This window comes from Zootoca vivipara, chromosome 6 (genome assembly GCF_963506605.1).
Source record: "Zootoca vivipara chromosome 6, rZooViv1.1, whole genome shotgun sequence".
NCBI classification, from domain to species: domain Eukaryota; kingdom Metazoa; phylum Chordata; class Lepidosauria; order Squamata; family Lacertidae; genus Zootoca; species Zootoca vivipara.
The window spans coordinates 14,786,188-14,808,890 of NC_083281.1; the positions used below are offsets into that span (position 1 = coordinate 14,786,188).

Below are 22,703 nucleotides of genomic sequence, written 5' to 3' on the forward strand. Positions count from 1 at the left end.
GGAGAAATGTTGCAGGGTATGTAGTTATGCAACCCCCGAGCCAAGGAGATAAGTAACTACGCAACCTTTAGAAGACATCTGAAGGCAGCCATGTATAGGGAAGTTTTTAAATACAGTATTTGATTTTGTGTTTATATATGTTGGGAGAGTGGCTGGGCCAAGCCAGTCAGATGGGTGAGGTATTTTTATATTATAATAATAATAATAATAATAATAATAATAATAATAATAATAATTTGTTATTTATACCCCGCCCATCTGGCCGGGCTCCCCCAGCCACTCTGGGCGGCTTCCAGCAAAATATTAAAATACAGAAATCCATCAAACATTAAAAGCTTCCCTGAACAGGGCTGCCTTGAGATGCCTCCTAAAGGTCTGGTAGTTGTTGTTCTCTTTGACCTCTGGTGGGAGGGCATTCCACAGGGTGGGTGCCACTACCGAGAAGGCCCTCTGCCTGGTTCCCTGTAACTTTTTAATTATTATTATTATTAAGGACGTCCCTATTTTTATCGGAGAAATGTTGGAGGGTGTCAAACCCAGCAAAGTACTGTATGCTTTGTCCAAGTCTGAGTGTTGGCTTATTTGTGTCTATAGCAGATGTTTCAGGGAGATTTGAAGTGGGGGGTGGGGGCAAGTTCCCATTCATCTATCTTGGAGCTCTCCCCACTTTTCTTTTAAACAAGAACAAAAGGTCTTTCTTAAAAAGGGGAGGAAGATCCCATCGCCTGCCATGTACTGCAAGGCTGCTGGAGATTCTCAAGCCCTCTCCCCAAAGCCTTTCTGCCCTGCTCCCTCCCCACCAAGGCATAATTTCATGGGAACTGCCCAAGGTCACGCAGCCCAACAGGCAGCCTGGGAGAGGAAGGGTTAAACAGAGCAAATCCTCTCTCCTGACCCAAGCCTATGGATCTCTCTTAGGCAGGGCTGGAAGGGGGGGGGAGACACCTACCCAAGAGCTCCATTGGTGGAAGGATCGTGTTATTAAAAAAACCTGCTCCTTTATCGCTTATGTGGCGTCCAAAAGCCTGTAGAGTCTCCTTAAGTGGGTTCTCCATCGGTAGGAGAAATAACAGAGGCCAACCAGAGAATACAGTCATACCTTGGTTTAAGTACACTTCGGTTTGAGTACTTTCAGTTTAAGTACTCCACAGACCCGTCTGGAGCAGATTAATCCACTTTCCAATTCCATTACTTTCAATGGGAAAGTTTAACTTAACTTAACTTTCAGGTTAAGTACGCTTCAGGTTAAGTACAGACTTCCCGAACCAATTGTGTACTTAAATTGAGGTACCACTGTATTGAGAAGGAAAGAGGCTAGTAAGTAAGCCTGATCTTTATTCAACGAACTTGCTTCTTCTTCTTCTTTGGCGGTCCCTTGTAGCCGAGTAGAATTGTCTTCCATAACCACGGTTTTAACAGTTGGACTAGATGACCCTTGGATCCTTCCTAAAGATTCCTGCATTGCAGGGGTCTGGGCTAGATGACTCTCGTGGTCCCTTCCAACTCTACAATTCTATGAGTTAACTAAGGGGAGAGCGCCTCTGAGATGGTACAGAGTGCTTTCCCCTCCTCACAGAGGCTTCAATCAGATATCACCCTTCTGAGGTATATAATCCCTTTGGAATTCTTCCCACTGTATAATTTCCAAGCAGGGATTAGTATTCCAGGCCTGGGCAGCCAATGTTCCAGCCATCCAGGAAGTCCTGCAGCCCGACCTGGCTTTCCTCCCCTTAGTTTTAAGTTTGCTAACGTGTTTACACGGAGGCGTCCAAAGGAGTGGAGCAAAAAAATTGCCCCTCCCTGCAAAACATGTCTAATTATCCCTAGGCTCAGAAGATAGGTGCTCACTGCTCACGTTCAGCAACAGGTGCCTTTGAAATGGTGTGGAAAGCAAAGCCTCCGCAGGAGGAAGTGCCACACCCACAAATCGGGGCGTGGAGCAGGAACTTCTCGCCTCACTGCTCCAACCACTAAGCATCATTCCCTTCCGGACCCGGGAAGAGGTCCCAGGAGTTCTCTGCCTCTGAGAAGTCCCTGTTTCCCTTCAAGACCACTGTGGTCCATTTAGAAATATAGAAATATATGAAAGCATAGAAATATAGGAAGCAAAGGAAGATCGGGGGGGAAACCAGCGATTCTAGGGTAAGTACCTCGCTTTTGGACTGTTTGCACGGGAGGCGGCAGAAAGTGCAGCAGGGTCTGAAACTGATCGATTGATTTCTGTACCACTTGATAGATTAAAAACATCCCTAAGTGGTGTACTGTATAGGGAACTGAAGCGAGCGACAGACAGCTTAAACAAAATATTGCAAAAATACACTGTCACATATTAAAATGTAACGTTCATGCAAATATATATAAATCAATAGCCATTCATTTTCCTTCTGACCCAGCCTCCCTCTCAGCCTCCGGATTCTCTCACCATCATTATCATAGTCTCTAAACATTGTTTCTGCTGGCTATTGGGGCTGATGGGACCAAACCCATCCTCATAGAATCATAGAATTGTCGGAAGGGACCCCCAAGAGTCATCTAGCCCAACCCACTGAAGTGCAGGGCAAAAGAATCCCCAACAGATTGCCAGCCAACCTCTGTTTAAAAACCTCAACATGCCTTTGTGTGAATATTATTCATGAAGAATAGGAAGAGGGGTATTTTCCTATTTTTTTTAAAAAAAGTGTGCTTGTGCATTTTAGGCAACGCCATGTGGTCTAGTAACTTGAATTGCTGCTCCGGCCAAATGAATGTCGTTGGCAGCAGGTTTAAAAGCAGACAAATAAGAAATTGCCCAGACATGGAATGCTCAGCCTTAATGGTAGTCACTCTTTTAGATGCCTTTAAAAGAGGATTGGACAAAGTCAGAGAAATGTATCCACCGATGGCTAGTGAACAGATAGGGCAGAATGGAGCCTCCATGCTGAGAGGGAGTCTATCTGTGAATACCCATTCCTGGGGGCTGGAGATGAACGCTGCAACCCCATAGTCACCTTGGACTGGACTTAACCATCCATGGGTCCTTTACCTTTTACCTTTTGTCGTGTAGCCACAGCTGGAAACAGAGTCCTGGGCTGTGATCCGAGCGAGCCCTTTGCACATTCTTCTGAATTGCAGCTGGTGGGAAATCCTGGGGAACCTGTCTGAGTCAGTGCCACCTAGACTGGCTTAGGCAATAGCGCTGTTGCAGTCTAATGGGTGAGGTGACTGTGCAAGCTGGGCAGAATCCAGGAGGAACCCACAGCTTTCAAATTTCATTAATGGCAAAAGAGCATGCTTCTAGCCCTCAAGGTTGCTTGCAACAATCAAACCACAAAACACAGCAATGTGCAGAGGCAAGTGAGCGGGGCTTCATACGCCACACCGTACGTAGCTCAGGCCTTCTCCAACTTGCTGCCTTTCCAGGTGTTCTAGACCAGTGTTTCTCAACCTTTTTTGGGCCACGGCACACTTGTTCCGTGAAAAAAATCACGCGGCACACCACCATTAAAAAAGTTAAAAAATTTAACTCTGTGCCGCCCTATATGAGCGCTCGGCGGCTTTCGATTGGGTGCGGAAGACCATAGACAACTAAGTCAAAGGGACGCTCGAGGAGGAACCATAGAGATAAAAGAGACAGCGGAGAGTGGTGGTGGTGCGGGCGGGGCAGGCAGGCGGGTTATGACAGGAATCGCCGCCATCTTGTGAAGGCTCAAACGCAGCCATGCTGAGAAGGTTCTCCGCTCCGTACGGTAGTTCTGCAAATCGCCCTTCTCGTCGCCACACGCCGCGGCACACCAGCCAGCGTCTCGCGGCACAGTAGTGTGCCGCGGAACAGCGGTTGAGAAACGCTGTTCTAGACTACAACTCCCATCAGCCCCGAGCCAGCAGGGGCTGATGGGAGTTGTAGTCCTCAAACCCCGCTTGCGGGTTTTCCAGCCAGGCATCTGGCAAGCCACTGTGCAAACGAGTTCAGCCTAATCCAGCAAATTGCTATGTCCTTATAGAACCTCCAGGTCCAGAGGCAGTCTATCTAGACTCCTAGGTTCTTTGGGGTATTCAGCTACTGTGAGAATGCGTTTCCAGGCTAGATGAGCCATTGGCTCCATGCAGCAGGACTGGCATTATGGTTTTAGATCTGTGCATTCTATTTGCTCATATATTGTAAATTTGCTTGTATATCCACCTGCCTGCTTTTTTTTACATACAGTGGTACTACTTTAGTTCTCAAACTTACCGTATTTTTCCATGTATATGACTAGGTTTCCCCCCTAACAAATCATGTCAAAAATTAGGGGGCATCTTATACACGGATACATCTCCCCCCCATTTTCTTAAATCTGAACCCCCCAAAATAGGGGGCGTCTTATACATGGGGGCGTCCTATAGACGGGAAATTATGGTAATCTGTTCCGCAATTCCGTTCCAAAACGAAAGTGTTCCAAAACCAAGGCACGCTTTCCCATAGAAAGTAATGCTAAACTTATTAATCCGTTCCAGACTTTTAAAAACAACTCCTAAAACAGCAATTTAACATGAATTATACTATCTTAGGAGACCGTTGATCCATAAAATGAAAGCAAGAATCAATGTACTGTATTATAAAATAAATAAGACAGTATTGTAGGTGATAAAAATTCAAATTAAATATTTTTCTTCTTCCCTTCACTGATGATAGTCATTGTTTGGATGGGGGGCTTTTATCCATTTCCGCAGTCACACAACCAATCAATCAGTAGCTGAACTGGGTTCCACACAGTCACAAAAACAAATTAACTTGAAAACCGGAACACTTACTTCTGGGTTTTCGCAGTTTGAGAACCAAGGCTTTTGAGAACCAAGGTACCACTGTATTGGACTGATGGCTATAACTTATTTCCTTAAATAATTTTTCTAAGCCCCCTGGCACCTTAGCAAACACTGGTGGAATGTCTGAGGGCTTAACTCTGGCTCAGACGGCCATCACTCAGAGATATTTAAAACTGCAGGGGACCTGCTAAGAAGCCAATTCCAACTAAATTTCAGGGGGAACTTCCTGATGGAAGCAATAGTTATTTGGCAGAGGAACAGACTCCATCGGAAGGTGGTGGACGGACCCTCCTGCATTGGAGGTTGTTGGGTGGCTATCTGTCTGCGGTCCGTCTGTGCTGATCCCCGTGTTGCAGGTGGGGGTTGAGCTAGATGGCCCCTGGAGGTCCCTCCCAACTCTTCATTTCCACAACCCCCTGCCTGATGAGCCCCATCTCTTCCTGCGCGCAGGTCGCGGTGAGCCATGGGGACGGCCCCCGAGCCCCTGAACCTGCTGTGCCGAACGTACCTCTACGCTTTCCATGGCTACCTCTTGGAAATCCTATTCACGGCCATCATCTTGGGTGAGGACTGGGCCTTCCAAGGGGCCACCACGTTGCTGTCTTTCTTCGTCTATGGGACCTGCGGCCTGGCTTTGGAGCGCCTCTACACCTGGCTGCGGAATGACTGCTGCCTCTTCACTCGTTGCCTCCTCTACAGCCTCTGCATCTACCTGTGGCAGTTTTCAACGGGCTACATTCTCAGCTGTTTCGGGGCCTGCCCCTGGGACTTCAGCGGCTTCTACTACAACTTCATGGGGATCGTAGCCCTAGAGCACAGCCTCATTTGGTTCGTGGGCTCCCTCCTGCTGGAGAAGTGGGTCATCTCCAATGTGCTGAGGCTCAGGCTGGACGAGCCCTGGAAAGCCAAGGCGCGCCCCATGCCCAAATTTGCACTGAAGGATGACTGACCTCTGGCTGGTTTTAAGGAGAAGGAGAAAAGAGTGAGGGTCTGGGTGGTGGGACTCCTTCCTCCTCCTCCTCCTCCTCTTGGACCTATAATTCTCTTTTAAAGCCATCTAGGTTGGAGGCCATCACTGTTTCCAGTGGCAGTGAGTTCCACAGGAACTATGCGCTGCAACTGGTTGGCTGCTGCAAGAATGCTGGACTAGATGGGCCAATCCAGGAGCCTCTTCTTAGAACCGTAGAGTTAGAAGGGACCACGAGGGTCATCTAGCCCAACCCCCTGCAAAGCAGGAGTGTTTCACCCAATGTAGGGCTCGAACCCACAGCCCCAGGACTAAGAGTGTCATGGGCAACTGACCGAGTTCTTATGCTCTTAACCAGGCATCCCCAGACTTCAGCCCTCCAGATGTTTTGGACTACAATTCCCATCATCCCTGACCACTGGTCCTGTTAGCTAGGGATCATGGTAGTTGTAGGCCAAAACATCTGGAGGGCCGCAGTTTGGGGATGCCTGCTCTTAACTCTCACTGAGGGAGCGATGAAAAGGGTTCACAGGGCGATCTGAACCACATCTACTCAGAAGTCAGCCCTGTCCATTTCAGCAGCCTCACTCGCAGGTGAGTAGGTTCAGGATTGCAGACGACGTGTGAAAGGAACATTTTTTAATGTGCCGGGAAACTTCGCTGAACTCCTTGCGGGTAAGGAGAAGGATCCGTGCCATGGGAAAGAACATTGCTGGAATATACCTGTATAGCAACGTATCAAATGTGGACACTCTGTTTGAATTCCATTTACAACTAACTAACTGCAGGGACGCGGGTGGCGCTGTGGTCTAAACCACAGAGCCTAGGGCTTGCCGATCAGAAGGTTGGCGGTTCAAATCCCCGCGACGGGGTGAGCTCCCGTTGCTCAGTCCCTGCTCCTGCCCACCTAAGCAGTTCAAAAGCACGTTAAAGTGCAAGTAGATAAATAGGTACCGCTCCGGCAGGAAGGTAAACGGTGTTTCCATGCGCTGCTCTGGTTTGCCAGAAGCGGCTTAGTCATGCTGGCCACATGACCCGGAAGCTGTACACCGGCTCCCTTGGCCAGTAAAGCGAGATGAGTGCCGTAACCCCAGAGTCATCCGCGACTGAGTCTGGACCTAACAGTCAGGGGTCCCTTTACCTTTACCTTTAACTGCAGGGAAGCCAGACTCTGGGGTCTGATATATGGAAGCGATCCTGGACTGAAATCGTGTTCCTGATTCTGGAATTTCACAGGCTGAGATTTGTGGTCCGGGCTTCCAGAACTGCTACAAGTGCAACGGGGAAATAGACTGACCAGCTGAAGGGCAGACCCTTCAGCTTGTCACTCATCCCTCATCTGGCCAGGCACAGAGGTTGAGATGCCAAGCCAGTCATCATCCATCAAACTTAAAACCATGGAGAGACCTGGTCTGAATAGAGACATTGGATTCTTATCTCATTATACATGATAAACCCATCTCATCCCTTGCTTTTTCCTGTAAGACCAATTGCAGTCGTTAACAGTCGTCCACAGGTTTACCACACCTATCAGCCAACCACCCATTCCCACCACCCTTCTGAGTAATACCCCTCCCCACCTTCCCACTATATATAAGGGTCTGGCGACTTCCCTTTCAGTGCATCTGAAGAAGTGTGCATGCACACGAAAGCTCATACCAATGACAAACTTGTTGTTGTTTTGTCGTTTAGTCTAGTCCGACTCTTCGTCAACCCATGGACCATAGCACGCCAGGCACTCCTGTCTTGCGCTGCCTCCCGCAGTTTGGTCAAACTCATGTTCGTAGCTTCGAGAACACTGTCCAACCATCTCGTCCTCTGTCGTCCCCTTCTCCTAGTGCCCTCCATCTTTCCCAACATCAGGGTCTTTTCCAAGGATTCTTCTCTTCTCATGAGGTGGCCAAAGTATTGGAGCCTCAGCTTCAGGATCTGTCCTTCCAGTGAGCACTCAGGGCTGATTTCCTTCAGAATGGATAGGTTTGATCTTCTTGCAGTCCATGGGACTCTCAAGAGTCTCCTCCAGCACCAGAATTCAAAAGCATCAATTATGACAAACTTAGTTGGTCTCTAAGGTGCTACTGGAAGGAATTTTTCTATTTTGTTTCGACTACGGCAGACCAACACGGCTACCTACCTGTTACTAAAACTCAGGTGTTTGAGTGCCAATCATTTTGCAGCTAAAATGGGGTCAGCCACAACTAGGGGTGGTGGTTTCTACATACCTGAGGGACGTCCTAGATGTGCAGAAGCATGCAATCTTGCAAATTAAAAGAGAGATAAAACTTGTGTACACACCGCCCTGCAATTGTATGCCAATGGCCAGGGTGAAGCTAGGATGTGCTATTAGGGATAAGAAAGTTATGGATGTACACCCCAAAGGTGCCACCCTTTGGAGGCAGCAGTGCTTGTGAAAACCAGCTGCTGGGGATCACAGCAAACCTTGCGTTCGAATCCCGCTTGCAGGATTCCCATTGGGGCACCTGGTTGGCAGCTGTGAGAACAGGATGCTGGACTAGACGGGCCGTGGGTCTGACCCAGCACTTTCTTCTTACAGTCTTACTACCAGGGCTGTCCTACCCCACCAGCCTCAGCAGTCCCCAGTTGCCCCTGATAGCGCTGCAAGACAAAGCTCCTCTTTCAGGATGGTTGAAGCCCTGCACAGAAGCACACCACTCTTAGCACTGCAACATTTTGTTGCAGCAAGAGCTACTTCTTTTTTTTACACTCTGGATTCGCCTCCGGTTCCTGAACACACAAAGAATTCTGGGCACTGTAGGGTGTTTCTTAAAAGGGTTCCTGGGAACTGTAGTTCTGTGAGGGCTGAACTACAGGGCCCATAGTTCTGTGGTGGGGAGAAGGCCCTCTGAATGTCTTTTAAAGGTTTAGGACGGCGTGTGTGTGTACCCAGCTCCAGTCAACTTTCCAGTGACCCAGTTAAGAAGGAAGATCAAGGAAAGGGTGTGGACCCTTTGGTTTTCCAAACAGGATCTGCAACAGCTTGGAAAGACGTGGGTGTTACATGCAATTATTGCAACCGGCCTGTTTTGGGAGAGGGAAAAGTCTCTATTAGGATGAGGAGTGGGCTATCGACAGAGCCGTCCTGCCTAGCAGCCAACTATAGCCTCTCCTCCAAAAATTTGTCTTTTCCTTTAATAAAGCCATCTAAGTTGGTTGCCATCACCAAAAGATTAGAGTTTTTGCAATAATAAATATAACAATAACAATAATAATAAATTTAATATATCCCACCCATCTGGCTGGGTTTCCCCAGCCGTTCTGGGCAGCTTCCCTTAAAATATTAAAAATACAAGGAGGGAAATGATGGGAAATGCCATTTTAACCTTCCCGCCAACAACTCAGAATGAAAGCTCGACGAGCAAGATATCTGGAAGTGCCTTCAACTTCAGGAGAACCGGAGACCCGTGCTACTTTAGGCTAACATTTTAGCAGCTAAGGTGCAAGTTTCCCATGACATTCAGGGTCAGATGGATGATCTTGAGGGGTCCCTACTGCTTGTTAACAGTCCCAGGGCCAGATTTAGGTTCGATAAGGCCCTAAGATACTGAAGGTAATGGGGCCCTTTATATGTCCAGCTGTCCTTTGTCAACAACAAATTGTCGCTGTTTTTTGTGTTGCACATATGCTATATCAGGGTTCCCCAAACTAAGGCCCGGGGGCCAGATACGACCCAATCACCTTCTAAATCCGGCCCGCGGATGGTCCGGGGACCAGCATGTTTTTACATGAGCAGAATGTGTCCTTTTATTTATTTGTGGGGCCTGCCTGGTGTTTTTACTTGAGTAGAATGTGTCCTTTTATTTAAAATGCATCTCTGGGTTATTTGTGGGGCATAGGAATTCATTCATACAGTATTTATTTATTTTTTCAAAATATAGTCTGGCCTCCCACAAGGTCTGAGGGACAGTGGACCGGCCCCCTGCTGAAAAGGTTTGCTGACCCCTGTGCTATATGGTAATTTTTGGACCTCATAGGTATCTCAAGCTATTTGCACATGCAGAATGTAGGCACCCTATATATAGAAAGGGATATTTTAGGGAACAGGTGAGCAGACGGGACCCATGACTTACATCATAGGAGCCTACACAACACAAAACACGATTGCTGTATGTAGGTATTATTATTTTTTATCTTATCTTTTGGAAATGTACATCCAGTTTTTTCCCCTTTAAATTTTTTGGGGGGCCCCTAAGCTAGAGCTTGTTTAGCTTATATGTAAATCCGGCACTGAACAGTCCTCACAAACAGATCTCTAAGTAGTGTGTTCTCTTTTCCATCTCTGGGGTAGCAGTGAGCCCAGGCGATTCAGCCCTGCTTACGGGATGGTTCGATCTGTTGAACCCCTCCTCTCCCAGACTGCCTGTGGGGCTTTTGTGATCTGGGGCCATTCCCGTAAGGCTGTGCACTGTTGTTGTGGGGGCAGAAAGGCGGGCTGGGTGTGTAGTGGGGGTGGGGGCCTTGAGAATTTCTGGGCAGCCGGACATCACGGGGGGCGGCGATTCTTTCTTTAAAAATAAAATAAAACAAGCATGCCTTTTGTTCTCGCAAAAAAGGGAGGGAGGGCAGGGGAGGAAGATGGATCGCTGGGAAAACCCGCTAGAAACCCCCGAACATCTGTTATGGATTCAAAGAAGCAGCCGGCCAGGCCTGGAGAAAACGCACAGAAAAAGAGGGGTTTGGGGGGGGGGCGTGTCGCACAGATTCTCCGCAGGTGAGATGCTCGCCTTGCACGAGACCTAACTCACAGGCTTGGATTTGATCAAAGAATGTTGATACTTCTTAATTCATTATCGTATACGTTACTATCCCGCCTTTAAGCTTAGCCCAGACTCAAGGCGGCTTTGCAAATAAGATGCAGCTAAATAAGAAGAAAAGCTAAAAACGTAGAAAATATTTTATCAATGTACGTGGAACTCAAAGTTCATCCACATTTACCTTCACTCTGGGTTTTCCAGTCTGCCTGAGCACCCTAGGAGGTTCTAGCAGGCTCAGAGTAGGGGTTTTATTTTAAAAAAAATCAAGATGAGAGAGTTTAAAATTAGACAGACTTTATTACGACAGGATGAAACCGGAAATGCAGATGCATCCATTTAAAAAGTCGTTCTGATTAACACAGAAACCCGTTAACGAAAGGGGAAAGAGAGACAACTCTATAAATAAAAAGACAAAAACAAGCAATAAGTTAATAATACTGAATATTCCCCCGACACACACCAAATTAAGGCAGACGTTGGCTTTTTCGATTTTCAAAGTTAGCAGATAAACTAAGAACCTTTTATGCACTTCTATAAAAAGGAGAAAAAAAATATTTGGTTCCAAATATCAGAAATAACGTTCATATATATATTTTTAAAGGATGCAATAAATAGCTTACAATATATTAAGGATTCAGGGTGGAGTTTTGCAGAGCTGCCTTGAGGTTCTCTATCCCGGACTTCCACTCCCTGGAGACAGTTTATCTCCCAATACGCTTTCTCCATACACAGAACTTGTGTAGGTAGGAATCGCCCACAATCTCAGGCAACACGGTGTGTTCCTGTGCTTCCCCACATCAAACATTCCTTGGAAGAATGAGCTGCAAAACCAGCACGAGATTTAAGGATTGTTCTCCGGTGAGCAAATGCACAAAAATATTAGCTTGGTTACGAGAGGTGCAATTCCCCCTCCATCTCCCCCCCAAATTATGAGACCCCTCACTCACGCACAAATAGATCTTAAAAGGGAATTTGAGAATGGAAACCCTTCCTTTCCTCCTGATAAATGCAACATAATCCTAAAATCTCCCCTTATATTTTAAAGGAAAAAAGAAGTCGTTGTCCCTGTGGGGGAAATATCACCACTTTCTTCAAAAAAACTGAAGAGAATATCTTTTTTAAAAACCACACACACACACACACACACACTTGGGGGCTAATCTTGTCCCCACTATAGAAGCATTATTGTGAAGAGCCTGTTTGGGGGCACAGGTGGTCTGGCTCTTTATGAAGACCGGCTGCGCAATAAGGGGATGAGCGCCAAATTAATGCAGGAGACAGACAAGCCCCCCCCCCGTCTCTCCCCCCTCAACCTTGGAGACTTGAAGGCAGTTTCAAAAGACGGACCTCAACCCACTTTCCCAGGGAAAATTAGTTTTTAGCAGGGCTCTGCTGTTTGCATTGAGGGCGACGGCATAAAGGGGAACCCTCTCAACCCATTTTTGAGTCTCCACACAACTGTTTTCTATATCTTTTTATCAGCTGATGCTCGAGAGACCCAAAAACCAGCTTGAAGCAGGAGGGGGTTGGCATACTTGTGCGGCCGAGAGTTTCCAAACAAGCCACACGCTTGCCATAGAAAGAAGAATGTGAGGGGCAGCTATTTCCGTTGCAAAAACCGGACGGCCGTGTTCAGCCCAAGAGGCAATCTGGGGTCCCTCCAGATGTTTGGGACAACATCTTCCATCAGACCCTGCAAGGGCTGATGGGAAAACGCCATCTGACCTGTGGCATCCCAGTTGCAGTTGCCACCCTTGGACCCAACTCATCTTCCTCCCAACCTGCCCTGCAAAAATAAATAAATTAAGAAGCACTTGGGTGTTTGGCCTGAGAAAATGCGAAAACCCGCCGTTAACACAATCTCTTCTCCCCACCCACCCGGCCTTCTTCCTCACTCAGCCAGCCTCAGCCGGCCAAATGATCTCCCAGACATTCAGAAACATCCAACATTCTTTCCTCTGAGCGCCCAAATTTGTTGGGAGAGTTCCAATTCCAATGTGTCACCGCTCCCTTAAAAATTAAAAATGCTTTCAGCCTCTGGTCAGTTTTCGATGTTTTCTCCCCCATTTCTCCCACTCCCTCAGCAGAGAGAGAGAGAGATCTTAGCAGGCGAGTATTTGTCAGTTTTTCGTTCTGTCAGTTTCACCCTCGAGCTTTCCTGCCCGTAGACGGAAAGTTCTTGGCTTTTTCCTTTTTACATGCTGCCAGATCCTCAGCTGAAACCACACAATAAAGGAAAGTCCATGCTTAAGGCTTTTTTTTTGCGGGGGGGGGGAGCAACCGCCAAAATTAAGGTTTTCAATATTGCAACTTCAAAAAGCACGAGTCGCTACAGATTCCTCGGCCCCTTCTCCATGGAGACGGGAGCTAACATTCAGGGTCGTATCCAATGCTAGCGCTACACAGCGGAGACCCACTGGAGATAAGGAACATGGCCGACTTAGGTCCCTGAATGCCAGTCTACTCTGTGTAGGATTTGGTTGAATACATCCCAACGGTATCGAAATAAAGTTCTGCAAATCTTTTGAAGTCAGAGACAGAACCCAAGAATTCACGGGTCACAATAATCTATTTTTTTTGTTTTTGCCAAGGCCCTAACCAAATTCCCCCAACTTGGTGCCCACGCTAGAGGTTTTGGGCTACAACTCCCAGCCATGTGCAATGATGACTGCAGAGAATGGGAGCTGTAGTCCAAACCACGGGCACCAGGTTGGGGAAGGTGACCCTGAGAAAATGTGAGTAGCCCAGCGGAAAACAATGCCTCAAAAAAAACCTCTCCACATTCCATGGAGTCAGTATTGCTCCAAGACTTGCTCCACAGGTCCCTGGCCACTCTGTAAAACTATCGCAGCAAGCAGGACATCATCTGTTCTCGTGGCTCCACTTCCTTCTCACTCTGCATATAATTTCCTCGATCCCTCCCTCCAGCAGAGAAAGTCAGCAATAGCGCAGAGGTTGTTCATCTCAGTCCATCGCTTGAGAAACGTCCATTTTTTTAACAAAACAAAACAAAAATCAAATCATCGACAACATTATAAAAAAAAGAGTCTTCCCAAACAACTCCGGGATATCTAGATAAACCAGACCATTTTTAAGAGTGCTGGAAGTGGTCTTAGAAAGACACACACACACTCCGCCCCAAAGCATACAAACACACACACACTTGCCTCTGGATAAAGAGGTTGATGAGGTTTTTGAATCGGTGTGGAAACCTAGCAAACCTGTTTAAGCAGAGGCACAAAGTCAGGTGGGCATCCACACGCAAAGAGCAGTGGTTCCTAGTTGCCTCCTGCTCTCTCTGGGTGCAGGGGGAGGGGGGAACAAGGGAAATCTCGCATCTTTCTCTCCGTGCCTCAGTTCAGTCGTCGGAGACGGAGATCTGGCTGAAGATGGGCAGCCGGCGGCCCAGCAGGCCCAGCCCTGGGGATTCTGACCCGCTGCTGCCCCCCGAGCTCCCAGAGTCTTCCTGGTCGGAGAGGGAGTCAGCAGAAAGGCTCTTCTGCAGCGTCAGTAGGGCCGGGAAAGTGAAGGGGCAGGGCAAGGACCCCCGAGCGGCTCCACTGGCCCCGGTGGCGCGGAGGGGGCAGGCGAGAGTCGGCTGGCTCAGGGCGTCGCAAGGGAAGGAGGTCTCCGGAAGGCGGGGTCCGTGCAGGGTGAGCGGAGGCAGGGGGTCCGCGGCGGGGCAGTGGCGGGTCGGCAGGGGGTTGGGCGCCCGCGGGGGCGGCAGGCGGCGCTCCTCCGCGTTGTGGATGAAGTGGCAGCGGGCGCCATAAGGGCAGATGCCCGAGGTGTGAAATGTGCGGCAAGGCTCCGTTTTGTACTTGGGGTGGCGGCTGAGCCCCCGCAGCTCAGCTGCGCCATGGGCAAATTGGCACTTGGCCCCGTACTTGCAGGTGCCGCTCTCCTCAAAGGTGCGGCAGAGCTCCGTCTTGTAGCGGGAAGAGGCCGGTTTGGCGTCACCGTGGCAGCCCTCGATCAGGCTGGTTGAGCGGTCCGCCCGGAAGGGGATGCGCTGAAGGGAGGTGGCCGGCAGCTCCGAGTCCCGGCCCCACAGCTGCTGGAGGGGCCACGCCGGGTCGCTCAGGCCGGCTGTGGCGGCATGGGGAGTGACGGTGTCGCCCGGGTGCACCGCTGAGCCGGTTGCTTCGAAGCCGGAAGCCGAGAGGGCGATGGGGCAGGCCGAGAAGGTGCGCTGGAAGCGGAGGAAACGCCTGGCATCTGGGCTGCTGTCGTCCTCATTCAGGTTCAGGCTCAGAAATGTCTATGAAAAAGGGGATTGGGGGAAGGGGGAATATTATGAGCATTTAATTTATCAGTCAATGTGGTTTTTTGTGTTGTTGTTTTTTGCCACAGGCAACTCAAAGCGATGTACAGAAAAATGGAAAACATATACATAACTTACACATTAAAGCCAGGGGAGAGAGAGAGAGAGAGAGAGAGAGAGAGAGAGAGAGAGAGAGAATAATAGGATTGTAGAGTTGGAAGGGTCCTCAAGGGTCATCTAGGCCAACCCCCTGCAATGCAGGAATTAAGACATCCCACTCACTCTAAAAGGCCATAGATGGTAAAAGCCACAGGCCTGGTTAAAAAGGAAGGTTTTCACCTGTCAGCTGGAGGCAAGTAATGAAGGCACAAGGTTAGCCTCCCTGGGGAGAGCTAAGCCCGAATCAGCGGAGTAATAAAAGGTAAAGGGACCCCTGACCATTAGGTCCAGTTGTGACCAACCCTGGGGTTGCGGCGCTCATCTCGCTTTACTGGCCGAGGGAGCCGGCGTACAGCTTCCGGGTCATGTGCCCAGCACGACTAAGCCGCTTCTGGCGAATCAGAGCAGTGCACGGAAACGCCGTTTACCTTCCCGCCGGAGCGGTACCTATTTATCTACTTGCACTTTGACGTGCTTTCGAACTGCTAGGTTGGCAGGAGCTGGGACCGAGCAACGGGATTCGAACTGCCGACCTTCTGAATTACAGCAGCAAAAAAAGTGAATGCTATTCTTGGCTTCATCAACAGAAGTCCAGATCAAGGGAAGTAATAATTCCACTCTCTTCTGCCTTGGTCAGAACACACTTGGAGTCCTGTGTCCAGTTCTGGGCTCCGGAATTTAAGAAGGATGTTGACAAGCTGGAAGGTGTGCAGAGGAGGGCGACCAAGATGATCAGGGGGTCTGTAAACCAAGCCTTATGAGGAATGGTTGAAGGAGCTGTGTGTGTGTGTATGTAATTATTTATACTCCGCCCATCTGGCTGGGTTTCCCCAGCCACTCTGGGCAGCTCTCAACTGAATATTAAAAACACAATACAACATTAAACATTAAAAACTTCCCTAAACAGGGCTGCCTTCAGATGTCTTCTAAAAGTAAAATACCCTGTTTCTCCTAAAATAAGACATACCCATAAAATAAGCCGTAGCAGGATTTCTAAGCATTTGTGCAATATAAGCCATACCCCAAAAATAAGACATAGTGATAGGTGCAGTTCTGGAGGGTGCCAAAGAAGAGGCTAGGCTTGACATGTAATAAAAAAAAACAAGACATCCCCTGAAAATAAGCCACCGTGGTTTTTTTTTTTTTTTTGAGGAAAAATAAATATAAGACGGTGTCTTATTTTTGGAGGAACACGGTAGTTGCTTATTGCCTTGACTTCTGAAGGGAGGGTGTTCCACAGGGCGGGCACCACCACCCAGAAGACCCTCTGCCTGGTTCCCTGTAACTTTGCTTCTTGCAGTGAGAGAACCGTCAGAAGGCCCTCGATACTGGACCTCAGTGTCCGGGCAGAACGATGGGGGTGGAGACGCTCCTTCAGGTATACTGAAGGCCTTTAGGGCTTTAAAGGTCAGCACCAACACTTTGAATTGTGCTCAGAGGAGATATGATCGCCATCTTCAAATATCTCAAGGGCTGCCACATAGAAGAGGGAACAAGCTTGCTTTCTCCTGCTCTGGAGGTTAGGACTCACCCATGGTTTCAAGTTACAAGAAAGGAGAATCCGACTAAGTATCAGGAAAAACTTTCTGGCAGTAAGAGCTGTTTGACAATGGAAAGGACTCCCTTGAGAGGTTGTGGACTCTCCTTCCTTGGAGATTTTTAAGCAGAGGTTGGATGGCCATCTGTCATGGATGCTTTAGTTGAGATCCCTGCATTGCAGGGGGCTGGACTAGATGACCGTCAGTGTCCCTTCCAGCCCTACATTTCTATGATTCTATAATTCCATGCAAGTCCCCAACGCAACTACGACTTCCACACTTCTCTGCAGGCAAAGAGTTCTCCTGTTTTCAACGCTTGACCTCCAGGGACCAGGGCTGCTCTCTCTCGCCAAGTGACGCCGAGGAGGAAGCGATTTGCAGGCCGACCCGCCCTCCCCGTGGGCTAATTGTTTTGAGCTGCGCAATCCGGCGGCGTCTAAGCCAAGGCCAGCCGCTCTGAGCCCTCTCCTTGTTTCCCTCTCGAGGGGCAAGCTTGTAGCCGCACTCTCCCTCTGCAAATCCCTTGGATGGAGGCAGCTCACCCCAGAGGAAGCTATTAACTAAATGGATCTCCATCTGGTTGCTGGGCGTCTGACACCTGGCTGGTCCACCTCCTCAAGAGGGCACCCAGAGAAGGAGCCTTGAAATCAAGGGTGAGCGACCCGAGACCCTCCAAATATTGATGGACATCAGCTCCCGTCATTCTTGGCAACCAGGGTGGCCAAGGGGCAGGAGAGGCATTTTAATGTTTCGCTCCCTGGCAGTGTTCGAAATACCCCAGGTCCAATTTGAAACTGCTGGTCTTCTGGAGGTTCCCTCCCTGCGAGAAGCGAAGGTACAGGGAACCAGGCAGAGGGCTTTCTCGGTAGTGGCACCCTCCCTTCAGATGTCAAGGAGATAAAGAACTACACAACTTTTAGAAGACATCTGAAGGCAGTCCTGTATCGGGAGGTTTTTAACGCTTGATTTTTAAAAAAATGTTTTTAGAAATGATGTAAGCTGCCCAGAGTGGCTGGGTTAACCCAGCCTGATGGGCAGGGTATAAATAATATTCTTCTTTTTCTTATATTTCTGGGCACCAGGTTGGCGACCACAGTTTAAAAACTTCTGCCTTACTTCATTGTTAATTCCACTTCCATTTCTGCCATGTTTTTCTCCTTCTTGCATACTGAGACAAGTGAAAAGTGACAGTCAAGCAATGTAGTTGAGATCATAGAAATGTAGAATTGGAAGAGACTCTGAGGGTCATCTAGCCCAACCCCCTGGCGAACAGAGATTCCATTGTGGCGGCCGTAACCCAGGTTTGAGGTGCCATTTGGCACCTAGCTTATATACCTGAGCTTCTAACACTGCTCCCCAGAGTCCTACTTGCGTTTACTTCTCCCACTCTGCAATGCAATTGGACCTTAGCAGGTTTTGGCAGTCAAGCAAGGGAAGTGAGCATGAGGACTAGTGAGAGTGGAAGTACTGGGGGCTTGCTCCGCTCATCAACCCCTCTCCAATCCCTCCCAGATATCAGCTCCCTAGGGCTTCCTCTTCCTGCCCCATTTAACTGCTAAGCTTGCTTTTCTTGGCCTCCTGGGGATCTTCTTCATGCAGATTCACTACAAATCCTCTAATGGGGCCTGCGTGATGACAGCCTTACATTTATATCTATATAGGCAGATATGTATTTGTGTATCTCGTACCTACGGGACCGCCTTTCTTGGTACAGTGGAACCTCGTGTTATAGACGGGATCCATTCCGGAGGCCCGTCCGTAAAACAGAACTGACGCAAGCTGAAGTGCCATGTCTGCGCACGGAGCGATTTAGTGCTTCTGCGCACGCGCGTGTGATGAAACCTGGAAGTAACCCGTTCCTGTACTTCCGGGTTGCCAAAGGACGCAACACAAAAACACATCACCTGAAGCAGACACAACATGAGGTATGACTGTATAGTCTGCGGAGGACCTTTTGGTCAGCAAACAATAACATATTGGAGGTCCCGAGCCTCAAGGAGGTTAGACTGGCCTCGACCAGAGCCAGGGCCTTTTCGGCCTTGGCCCCAGTCTGCTGGGATGCTCTGTCGCTCTGTTGCAAGAGACCAGGGCCCTGCAGGACTTGACATCTTTCCGCAGGGCCTGCAAGACGAAGCTGTTCCACCAGGCCTTTGGTCACGGCTCAGTCTGACCCCTCTCCTTTTACAAGACCCTGCATATAAGTGGCCTCTCTAACCCTTCTCACCGGCTCATACAAATAGCTTGCGGTTAGCTATCTGATCTTATTTTGATTTTAATCCGATTTTAGGCTGTATTTCAGTCGATTGCTGAATGTTATGTCTTAATGTTTTATATATTTTGATGTTAGCTGCCCTGAGCCTGGTTCTGGCGGGATATAAATAAAATTTATAATTTATTTTTATTTTTGTTGTTATTGTTGTTAATAATAATAATAATAATAATAATAATAATAATAATAATATCTCTGCAAGGAGACTTCCAACTGCATGCAGATTAGCAATCAACAGCTAAAAGACCCTGGGCCAAAATCTAGAGCCCCCTTCCCTCCAGAAAAATTCTAATATAGAACAGCCTTCCTCAGCTCCAACTTCCAACCCCTCTGATTATTAGCCAAGCTGGCTGGGGCTGATGGGAGTTCTGATGATGATGGCTGAATTTATTACTCACCCTTCAACCCTTACTTAGGTTGTGGTCCAAAAGATCTGCAGGGGACCTGGCCTTCGGGAAGGGCGATCTAGAGCAGGCATCCCCAAACTGTGGCCCTCCAGATGTTTTGGCCTACAACTCCCACGATCCCTAGCTAACAGGACCAGTGGTCGGGGAAGATGGGAATTGTAGTCCAAAACATCTGGAGGGCCGAAGTTTGGGGAAATATGATCTAGAGCATGACGTGAGCGGAAGCAGAATTGCTGGGCGCACTGCGCAGGTTGTGTCTGGGATGGGGAGGGGTGTTGGTGTGCCATCCCACCCCTCACCCAAATAAACCCTCCAGATAAACAATTTGCTTGCTTACTGCATTGGGAGGTTTTGGTCATCCCCAAAATGGTATTCCACTGCCTCTCTCACAAGGCTAGAACGTTAGACGATTCGGGACAGATAAAAGGGAGCCGTTCTTGACTCAGAACATGGTTAAACTATGGAACTCCCTGCCACAGGAGGTCGGGATGGTCACCACATGATTGGATGGCTCTAGAAGAGGATTGGAGGAGGAGAGGGCTGTTGATGGCCGCTAGCCATAATGGCTATGCGCAGCGTCTGCATTGAGAGGCAGTAACGCTTCTGGGTACCAGTTGCTGAAAGCCGCAGGAGGGGAGAGGCTGGACTAGATGGGCCATTGGCTTGATCTGGTAGCCCAGCTCTTCTGATCTTCTTATGGAACCTCCAGCTCCAGAGGCAGTCTATCCAGATTCCTAGTTCCCCTAGGAAACTGTGAGAACAGGTTGCTGGACTAGACAGGCTCTTGTTGTGATCCAGCAGAGTTCTTCTTTGGGATCTCTCTCTCTCTCTGCATGGACGGAACCCAGTTCCTTGCTCTTTTTGCACCTTATTGGGGGTGAGCGCCCATGCGGCGTGTGAAACGCTTTGGCCCATGACGCAGACATCGCCCTGCTCTGGCCAGCAGGTACAAACCACCACCGCAAGTACCTCCAGATGCCCCCAAGATGCAAATCCTGCTCTGAACAGTGGCTTTTATCCCACAACCCAGGACCATATGCTACAGGTCAATACTCGGGTTGCCAGGGAAACAGACAGGGCAGTGGGAACAAAAGGAGGCAGGAGTCTCACACGCAATGCCTCCCTAGAGTCGCCACCAATTGTGATGGAAATTTCCACACTCTTCTGAATACCAGCACATGCAAACACCTCCAGCCCACCCTGCACCCCAACAGGCTAGGCCAAACCACAAACCCTTCCTTCCTATGTTGCTAATATTTCCTGTACGTTAAGAACTCTCGATTAGGCACAAGATAAATGGTGTGTTTGGGGTGGTTGTTGTTTTTAACTTTGCGTTTCCCCCTCTCTCTCATTGCAACGCAGACGTTGTTTTGTATGCAACATTAGCAGCAATGCCCTGAAGTTTGAACCAAACACTTCCAAACTTGCAGCCAGGTGTTCTAACCCGGCAGACCCCAACATTTTACAGATGCAGCGCCCACCTTTAATGCATATTTGGGGACCAATTTCTCAATCTTTTACCATATATTTGCATGGTTGTAGGGCTGCTGGAGAATTGCGCCTTGGATCAGGCCATGACCCAGGAAGGGGTCCCAACCCACCAGTTGCAGGCCATTGCCCAATACTTGCATGCACCCATAACTTCTTTATTTCTGCAAGCAGATCAAGGACTAAGCAGGGCAATGATGTCCCAAAGGGCCTCCAATTCTTTCAGGCTCAGAGGGGCTCTTACACCTTTGCTTAGAAGCTGCCCTTCAGGGAAACTGTTAACTAACTTGGGAGCATTAACCCAAAGCTGCTAGGTTCTCATTTTTCCTAAGCACACAAAATTATACATGCAGCTGCATGCAATATTTGGTCCTAAGCAGGAAACAAGATTGATGTTGAACCCTGGGGGTTCCCCATCTCTACCTTACAAACAACCCTGTAAGGTAGGCCAGCACGATTACCCGATGGGCAAGAACCAGGAGGGGGAATCTCTGTGTCCAAGGCCCTCCAGCATGTTCACAGCAGACAGTAGATGCAAACAGGGAACCTCTCTCAATATCTAACTGTGCACCCTGACCTGGGACTAAGTACCACACAACACAGCAGAATGATGCCTAGGACGGTGCTGGCAACCGCTCTGCTGCCCCAGTTCACATGCGGTCAGGCACCATAGCCAACGTGGCGCCCTCCAGCAGCAAGGGCTTCTGGGATATGAAGTCCAGGCACAGTATGATGTGCAGAACACCCCATGTTGCCTCACCATTTTGCAGGCAAAGTGCAGAATCTCTCCCTGCCTTTCGCGGGCCATAAAAACACACAATTCAGATTGAAACACGCACCGGCTTCCTGAACAGCTGGGCAGGCTCGTCCAAACAAAAAGGTTTTTTGCAGGTACCCCCCAAAAATAGAGGACAGCGAAGGGACCTGGCTGATATCAACAGGCAGGGAGTTCCAAAGGGAACCCTGCAAGTTGGGATGCCTAAAGCGGAGGGAGAGAATGCAAGGCAGGAGGGGAAGAGGGTTTGGTGAAGAACAACAGGTGGATTAAAAAGAACTGCAGCAAAAAAAATCCCCTCAGTATAAAGGCCCAAAGCGATGGGTCAGTTTTTTCAGTGGTGACTGCCTCCTGCAACAAGGAAGTCTCCTCAGAGGAGAGTGGATTCCTTCGACATACATAACAGATCAAGATGGGATCCAAGGATCCCGAAAGGTTGCTCCATGCACCAAGCAAGCAACTCAGGTAAACCAAAAGACTTTTTGGGGTATCCTTGCATTCTTAGACAATGCTGAGTGACGTCTGGCCCAGTTGATCTGGCCCAGTATCTTTCTAATTTGAGATTTTTATTATTATTTTTGCAAGCAAAGTTACAGCTGGAGAGGGAAAAAGTTTCCTGCAGTTTCCTTAAAACACGTTGATAGCTTCCATAAAAATAGGGGCAGGGTCCCTCAGCAAACAAAACAAAACAAAACACTGTTTTAAATGAGTTTTCAGAGTACTCCCTGCCTTCTCCTGCCCCCCTATTTTTAACTACCAAGGTTTCTGGTATCTAAAGAAGGGCACTGAGTTTGCAGACCCTTAAGCAACATGGGGAAGTTGCAAGGCTAAAAAAAAAAAAAACGGGCAGAAAAGCACTTTTCCTGAACTTCTGGGAAAGTCCAGCAGTTAAGAACAACATCCAGCACCCTACAAACACACACCTTACCTTGCAGAGAGCATCATCCAGCTCTTGAAAAGGACTCAGGAAATAGGAGGGCATCTTCTCCTCGAGGAAGCGTCTGGCTCTTAAAAATCGACCGCCCTCCTCCCCGCGAGGGAGAACCGATTAAAACCCAGAAAGCCCTGAAGCGGCTCTTTTAAAAGCCTCCTGCCTCCCATCTCAGATTTGGGGGGAGCCACGCCTCCTGGTCCAGAGTGGGCGGGGCATGGGCGGGGAGTCCTGGGCAAGGAGGGAGCTAACAATCTGGTGGGATGGAGGGACGGAAGGGGGGGAGAGAAAAGGAACAGGATGGAGAGTGAGGAATGAATACCTGTGGAAGGTTTTTTTTTGCCCAAGAGC

At 48.7% G+C, this 22,703-nt stretch overlaps 2 protein-coding genes across 2 annotated transcripts; one reads left to right on the top strand and one right to left on the bottom strand.

The window, feature by feature from the left end:
* Positions 1-359: 359 nt before the first annotated feature.
* Positions 360-7,510, top strand: LOC118087950 (transmembrane protein 229B-like). Its single transcript, XM_035121036.2, has 2 exons — positions 360-2,142; positions 5,233-7,510. The coding sequence occupies exon 2, from the start codon at positions 5,246-5,248 to the stop codon at positions 5,729-5,731; it is 486 nt and encodes a 161-aa protein (XP_034976927.1). The 5' UTR covers positions 360-2,142; positions 5,233-5,245; the 3' UTR covers positions 5,732-7,510.
* Positions 7,511-10,857: 3,347 nt separating this feature from the next.
* On the bottom strand, positions 10,858-22,502 carry LOC118086582 (mRNA decay activator protein ZFP36L1-like). The gene is made up of 2 exons (XM_035118379.2): positions 22,350-22,502; positions 10,858-14,782 (listed from the first exon to the last, which is right to left on the bottom strand). Exons 1-2 carry the CDS (start codon positions 22,401-22,403, stop codon positions 13,880-13,882), a joined length of 957 nt encoding a protein of 318 aa, XP_034974270.2. The 5' UTR covers positions 22,404-22,502; the 3' UTR covers positions 10,858-13,879.
* Between the last annotated feature and the right edge of the window lie 201 nt (positions 22,503-22,703).

Excerpts from the sequence above, each read along its gene's own strand:
- LOC118087950 (XM_035121036.2), top strand. The coding sequence starts at position 5,246 with ATGGGGACGGCCCCCGAGCCCCTGAACCTGCTGTGCCGAACGTACCTC.
- LOC118086582 (XM_035118379.2), bottom strand. The coding sequence starts at position 22,403 with ATGCCCTCCTATTTCCTGAGTCCTTTTCAAGAGCTGGATGATGCTCTC. Across the intron at positions 14,783-22,349 it reads TGGATGATGCTCTCTGCAAG|ACATTTCTGAGCCTGAACCT; the intron begins GTAAGGTGTGTG and ends CCTTTTTCATAG.